General features: G+C 51.0%; 1 protein-coding gene across 1 annotated transcript; it reads left to right on the top strand.

Annotated features, from left to right (window-relative positions):
- The first annotated feature begins 4,522 nt into the window (after positions 1–4,522).
- Positions 4,523–6,576, top strand: LOC132083943 (cbp/p300-interacting transactivator 3). Its single transcript, XM_059488923.1, has one exon. It carries the CDS (start codon positions 4,747–4,749, stop codon positions 5,362–5,364), a length of 618 nt encoding a protein of 205 aa, XP_059344906.1. The 5' UTR covers positions 4,523–4,746; the 3' UTR covers positions 5,365–6,576.
- Positions 6,577–7,605: the final 1,029 nt, after the last annotated feature.

Below are 7,605 nucleotides of genomic sequence, written 5' to 3'. Positions count from 1 at the left end.
AAACATTAGGTAGAAAAACTTTCAACCCCTTGGCAGTGCAGGGAGAGGCAGCAGAGGTGTCCCCAGGCAGGATTTGAAGGGGTCAGATGCACCAGGAAGGAAAAAGCAGACCCTGTGGGGTGGGCAGTGTGGGCCCTGGGACCCTCCAAGTCCATCAGATCTGTTTGGCCTTCCTCTCCCTGGCAGTGTGCTTTAATCAGATTGGTCTCTGGAGGGAGGATTTAAAGGATTTTACTGGTATAGTAAAGGAACATAAATCATATTCATTGTATCTGAAAAAAAAAATAAATAAACCTACTATTTATCTTAGAATAAGTAATTGTTGTGATCTACAGAAAAATAGGTCAAAGATCAGTATTGCCAAGGAGAACTTCTCAGATCATGCAGGGTGCCTGAGTTTATTTTGGATTCTCACAGCAAAAGAAAATGAGATAACACATGACATGGACCAAATCCATTGCATTTCCTCTGTAGCTTTCTTCCCAGGAGCCTGAGCCACCAGCAAGGAGCTGGTGAACCCTGCAAGATGAAAATCGTAGAGAAAGCACGTGGCAATGCTACCTCTCATCCCTGGGGAGCTCAGGGCAGGAATTTACCCCTGGAATTCCACTGGAGCTGCACAGTCAATGCATGAGATCAGGCATCAAACACGTGGAGGGGACACCTCACCTACACAAAATCATGGGGGCGCAGAGCTGTGGATCAGGCTGACTCCTAAGAGGGGAAAGAAAAGATTTGCAAAGTGCTGGTGGTCAGATCCCTGACCCCAACCACATGGATGCCCTGACCTGGGACAAAGACATCACCAAGGCAAACTGGTGCCACTGGAGCAACAACCTGACTAATTCCCAGCCTGGGTAATGCACCCTGATAACACAGGGCTGATGGTACCAGTACAGTAGAGACCTGGGTGTCTCAGTGTGGAGACAAATTCAGGAGAAAACACTCTGAAATGAGTGTTTCCTCTAAAGAGAAGGGTTCCAGTAATCTCTTTTTTTTTCAATGAGAAATGAATACCAGTGGGTGAAAGTGAAAAAAAAACCCAACAAAACTGTTTATTAACAAAAACAAAAAGCAAAGCGAAAAACAAAGGGGTGCCTCTAAGACACAGGAAAGGAATGAACAAATGCTAAATATCAAAATTTCAAAATCTTAACCCCCACCCTGGACTGTGTGGATGGCAGCTGCCCCCCTTTGTCTCAGGGAAAAGGGAGAACAGGAGCTCACACAGAGCTTGGGCAGAATAAATGGGAACATTGCTGGCGTGGGTCTCCTCACAGCAGGCAAAGCTGGTGGGTTCCAGTGTCCTTTCTCATGTTGGTTCAGATTCTCCAAGGTCTCAGGTTCAGGGTGGCAGCTGTCAGCTCCCCAGATAGACCAAAAAAAGGTAAAATAATCAAAGCTGAAACAGTTCAAGGACAAAAACCCAAAAGCTGCCAAGAGGATTCCCAATACAGCCTCCAGGCTAGGGGAAGGAAAAAAACCCAAAACTTCTTGCTTCAAGCTAGAAAAACTAATCCAGCAAAAGGAACAATGAAGTGTTCTGGTCCACACCACAGCCTGAGCACACTGGAGAGAAAGAGGATTTGAGCCAAACCACACAGGAGCCCAAGGCTCCTCACCTCACCCTGGTCCATCATAAAGCTACAGCAGCCATTCCTGGGCACAAAACAAACAATTATGGAATAAAGTATCACCATAAAATCACCCCACGACATTGGGAAGCCCCATGTCAGGAAGGCATGACTGACACACTGATGGAGGTGCTGATGTGGTGACTTCAATCAGGGCTCACTGACCAAGAGCCCTGGATCTGGCAGTTTATCTGCCTTCCCAGAAAGGCCAGCCTGTCCTTGGGCTGGTGACAGAGGGCAGGGCAGAGACACAAGCCTGGGGTTAGATGGGTCACACACAGTGTTTGTAAATAGGGCTGCAGAGGTTTGGGTCTTTAATCCTCAAGACCTGAGCACAGCAAGGACCCACTGGTTGTTCTGGGCCAAAAAGGGCAGAGAAGGATGCTAGCAGAACTGGTCACCTTCTCCCAGCTCTGCTCCCCAGCCAGCAGCTGGGGCAGTGTGAATTGCAGCACACTGTCTAAGCTTCTCCCTGTAAAATAAAATATTCCTGGTTCAAGGACAGGGAGCCCTGAGGACACAGAGCACAGGGAATTGGCACACACGTGGCAAACATGGAAGCTGTGGCTCTCTGCACACCTCTGCTCACTGCAATGCCTCCCACCATCCCATCCCCTGTGCCCTTCCCTTCCTGCAGGCACTGGCTCTTCTCAAACACCCCAGGTCATGTTGGGGAAATAGTTAGGGACAATGGCACAAAACTGGCACACAACTCCATTTCTGGTGAAATTCTTCTCAGGCTGGATGAGCAGCTGATTGGTGTTACCCTTGCAGGAGAAGGGGCATGAGCAAAGACAGAGATAGAGGGGACCTTCCCATTTGTGTTCAGCAAGAATGTTCTGTCATCTGCAGATGTGTTTCCAAAATGAAGAGCAATTTACCATCTTTGTGGTCTCCAGTAATGCAAATGCTGTAGAGAGCCCTTTCCCACCTCTTACTCCTGTCCAAGAATCCCTGCCCCTGCCCAGGTCTTGCAGGACACACCACACCTCTCCTCCAAGTGAGAGATGTTTTCATGGCTGGATGCCTCTGAAAAGACCAGGGCAGACACTCCCCTGGCATCTGTTCCTCACCTGGGTGTGCATCTCCATGTGAACTCGTAGGCAGGCAGGTCTATGTATGTGAGCGTGTGTTTATGAGTACCAAAAAGTCATTTGTCAAAATCTCTAGAGTTAAAAAACAATCATTACGTAATTATAATGAACAATTAACCAACTGATTCATCAGCTAGAGGCTCACCAACAACACCTGAAGCCTATCCCAGCCACCTAACCAGGCAGAAGGTGGCACAAACAAATGCAGCTCCCACAGTGTCCTGGAGATTTATGGCCCTGTGCTCTGTCCAGATAAGAGAAGACACTTTCCATTCCTGGCTGCTGGTGTCTTGGAGCTGAAGGCTCCCAGGTGTTCTCTGCTCTGAGCTGCTGGTTTAAAGTGTTTTGATAAGAAATATTCATTAAAAATAACCCTTTGGGTCAGTACCATTGCTCAGAACTCCCCTAAGGTGCCCATGCTGCCTGACTTAGACCTTTCCTCTGCTCACAGGTCTGTGAGTACCCTGAATATGCAGAACACTTAAAACTCCACAAATAACCTATTCCAAGCCAGCAGAAAAGTTTTGTCTGTCACCACCAGTGCCACGGTCTGTAATGCTGTGGTTAAGAGATGTCTGGGAGAGGACAGAAACAAAGAATGAAGTTGGGGAAGCAAGCTGAACTGTGTCATTCCGTGCCTTCCAAGCAGGTAACTATGCAACACTAATATAAGTTCCTTTTATAAGGAAGTCTCTCAGTTCCTTCAACAAAGCAGACAAGGAAGATCACTGCTGTTCTTTCATACTGGAATGCACCACGTCCTGAAGAGAGCACCAGAGCTGCTGTGCTCTACACCCATGGTGATATAATTTGGCTAGCAAAGCTCAGTGGGTGGGCACAGGAGACAGAGCCTGTGACAGTGTTCACAGGGGTCTGAGGATGAGGGAAGAGACGAGGATCTGACTCCATGTTTCAGAAGGCTGATCTATTATTTTATTATATATATTATATTAAGACTATACTAAAAGAATAGAAGAAAGGATTTCATCAGAAGGCTACCTAAGAATAGAAAAGGAAAGAATGATAACAAAAGCTTGTGTCTCAGACAGAGAGTCTGAGCCAGCTGACTGTGATCGGTCATTAATTAGAAACAACCACATGAGACCAATCACAGATGCACCTGTTGCATTCCACAGCAGCAGATAATCAATGTTTACATTTTGTTCCTGAGGCCTTTCAGCTTCTCAGGAGGACAAAATCCTAAGGAAAGGATTTTTCCAGAAAATATCAGGGCTACAAGAGCTCACCTCAGAGGTGACAAAGACACTGCTGCAGTTACACCAGCAAACCCCTGTGTGTACAACAGCCTCAGTACCACCTGTGTTTGGAAGCTTGGCGCATCCTTGCTAGGAAGATGCTTCTGAGCGAGTAACCAACCACGCAGGTGATGCCACAAGCTGTTCTCAGCCACGGGAGCACCTGACAAAGGTGCATAATTCAGAGCGAACAGGGAGCTCAGCACAAACCCCGCAGTGGCACTTGAGGCTCAGAGTGTCAGTGACTTGGGCAGTGGCACTGAGAGGAGGAAGGCAGCGGGGAGGTGACTGCAGAGAGCTGCTCGCAGTGCCAGAGGGATGCAGCGGCGGGACTATCGAGCTGTGCAGAGCCGGGACCGAGCCCGCCGCGCCTCCCTCCTTCCCGCCCGCGGGGCCGGGCCGCCCGCCCGCGCTCCAATGGGCGCCGGGGCCGCCCCCTCCGGCCGCGCTATAAGAGCGGGAGCGGAGCGCTCAGTCCCGGCCAGCCCAGCCCGCGGAGCTCGGCACGGCTCGGCACAGCCAGCGCTGCTGGAGACAGAGCCGGAGCGGCGGACACCGCGCAGCACAGCCCGGCTCCCGGCCGCGGCTCCCCCGCCAGCGGACCCGGCGGAGCGGCGCCTTCCCCCGGCAGCAGCAGCAGCAGCAGGAGGAGGTGGGAGCTCGCCGCGATCTTCTGTGGCAGCCGGCTCGGCGGGAGCGGGACGCGGAGCCGGCCCCGGGAGCCGTGGCCGAGCCGCTGTCATCTCCTGGGGACCCGGAGGCATGGCCGAGCACATGATGATGCCGATGAGCCACGGCGGCGCCGGGCTGCAGGGCTACCGCATGGGGGTGAGCGGGCTGCAGGGACCCCCGCAGCACGGGCAGCATGTGCTCAGGACGCTGCCCAGCGCCGCTCAGATGATGCCCTACGGAGGGGCTGGCATGGACGGGGCCATGAGGCCGAGGGCCAGCCTCAGCGGACAGATGGGCCACCACCAGATGCAGAACGCGATGATGTTCAATGGGCCGGGGCAGCAGCAGCAGCAGTACGTGGGGCCGGTGGGCACGCAGCAGCTCATGGCCAGCATGCACCTACAAAAACTCAACACCCAGTACCAGGGGCACCCGCTGGGCATGAGCAACGGGCCCATGGGAGCGGGGGGCCAGCAGTACAGAGTGGGGCCGGGCCAGCACCCGGGCATGCAGCACATGCCCTCACCGGCGCTGACTTTGAATGTTATGGACACTGACCTTATAGACGAGGAGGTCTTGACGTCCCTTGTCCTGGAACTGGGCTTGGACCGGATTCAGGAGCTGCCAGAGTTATTCTTGGGACAGAACGAGTTCGACTTCATTTCAGACTTTGTTAGCAAACAGCAACCCAGTGCCATCAGCTGCTGAGGGGCTTTGAGCTCCTCCTTGTGTCTTGGTGGTTTTGAGTTTGTTTCTAACTTTTCCCCACCTGCCATCCTCCTCCCTTCCCCTGCCTTGCCCTCTCCCGGATTCCTGCCCTCCCCAAAGGGACAATCATCGGACACTGGCTTGCAATGGATTGCTTTTCTCTTCTGTGTGTGTTTTTTTTTTTTTCTGTGTGGGAGTTTCTGGAGAGGGGGTTGGTGCGCCCCAAACAGAGAGCAGATCAAGAGCTCCTGCTGTAGAACTGCCTCTAAATGACATTAACAGGATTTCTGGCTTAAGTAGAAATAATGGACTTACGACTTTCCTCAACCAGGCTTGGAGCACAAGAAGCCATAGGCAGCTGGTAGCTGCATTTGCTCGTGGAATCCGTGGTGCCAGTGGAGTTGAAGGATCCTGAGAGAGAATTGTCTCCCTGGTGCATGGTTTGAACCAGTTTTCCCTTGCAACCGTGGGTGGGGTTAGTTATTTGTTGGGATGTTTTACTGTGACAGTAAATAGGTCTTCAGTCGTGTCTGTTCAGCTCGGGAAGGGGCACTTCCCCATAGCAGGCTTTTTTGCTAACTCGCAAAAATAAAGTATGCCTTGGGGAAGGGTGTGCGCGTTTGTGCCTAAATGTTCATCTCCGTGGAACTTCAGATCTCGGACCTGTACTGCTAATCAGCTGTAAAATTTACCAAGTGTTTGAGGTTGATTCAGGCATGAGGCTTAAAGCTGCAGTCGGGCTCCACTTTTTTCCACCTCTGAAACCAAATAAAGACCATGTAACTGTATATTTCAGTTCTAATCTTATTTATTTTCCTTTGATTATTTATTTGCAAGGGCTCCTTTTGTTATTTGGCTTTGGGACCGCTGGGAAAGATGCCTGGAGAGTACTGCAGCTTTAAGATGCTGGCTTTGGGCAAAGCGAGCCGGGGATAGTTTTCAAGCTGCTCTGCAGAATAGTCGCTTCAGCTCGAGGTGGTTATGCTGAACGCGCAGGACTCTAAATCCAACACCTCTGTGAATGTGATAAAGATGACTCGATTTCCAATTCCCTTGCTCGGAGAAGGTGAGATGCAGAAGGGGTTCTGTTTCCTGCGCTGGCTCCTGTTTCCAGCGCTCCGGTGACTCCGGGCTGCTGCTGCCCCCTGGTGCTGCCGGGCCCTGGGCGAGTCGGAATGTACGGATGGATTTGCAAATAAAAGCTGAAACATCTCCCGTGTGCATTTGTTCGGTGCCCGTGCGGTGTGAACCGCTGCGAGAGGCGTTGCCTTTGCTCCTGCTGGTGGGGCTGTAGGTCCTGTCACTTGTGTCCTGTCACTTGTGTGCCCCACCGGATACTCGAGTTGGAAGGATTGGGCTTCTAGTTCTAAGTCCTTGAAGTGTGGCTGGGCGGATGAGATGCTCCTTTTCCGTACTGAGGAGGAATTACAGATGTGGATGGTGTTGTTCTGTTACAGAATGGTTGCTTTTGCTGGCTGAGCCAGGTGATAGAATCATAGAGTGGTTGAAAAGGAGTTAAAAGATGTAGATTTAAAGGACTTTTATGGACTTAAAGATTATGAGTTGCTTGGACAAGTGGGTGGTGATTCCTTCCAGCACCTCTAACAGCTGAGTTGCAGCTCTCTGCTGTTTTCTATACCACAAAGGCTCTAAAAATCAAGACATCCATTGCTCTCCTACTCTTACAGGGCCTGGATTTTCCTTTATAAAAGGTTTCCAGCCAGTTTCTTTGCAGAGTTGAGGGACATACCCAAGCGTTCCTTTCCTGCCCTGTAGTAATGGGGCTGTGGATGCTGTTATTGCAATGGGTGAACCACTTTGAGCTGTCGGTGTCCCCTGGTCTTGTTCCTTGCACAACTCAAGACCAGTTGTTAAAGTCCTGTTCTTTTGGTGATTATGCCCATACAGTCTGGAGACCTGGTCAAAAAATAGCTGCTGGGGCTTTTGTTGAAGGTGGGAGAGCCCTGCTTAGGCTGTCCTCTCTGTGGCAATGGGCTGTTGGAGACCTGGGAGAACTTTGTTGTCTCTGTGTAGCTGCAGGTTGTAGGTAAGCAGTGAAGAGTTGGCAACCTCAGAATAAAAGTAATTCAACTGCAAGATAAGCATTTTCTAGGCTGTCAGTTCTTTTTGAGGGGGGTGTAAGCTCTGTGGTACACACCACAGTGACCTGCAGTGTCCCAGTTACAAGTGGGGAGCTGTGTCCACCCCACAGATGAGGACTATCAACTCAGCAATTTCTGC

The sequence above is a fragment of the Ammospiza nelsoni genome, chromosome 25, assembly GCF_027579445.1.
Source record: "Ammospiza nelsoni isolate bAmmNel1 chromosome 25, bAmmNel1.pri, whole genome shotgun sequence".
Taxonomy (NCBI): Eukaryota; Metazoa; Chordata; class Aves; order Passeriformes; family Passerellidae; genus Ammospiza; species Ammospiza nelsoni.
The sequence above is the reverse complement of the archived record's forward strand: the minus strand, read 5'-3'. Positions and strand labels throughout refer to the sequence as shown.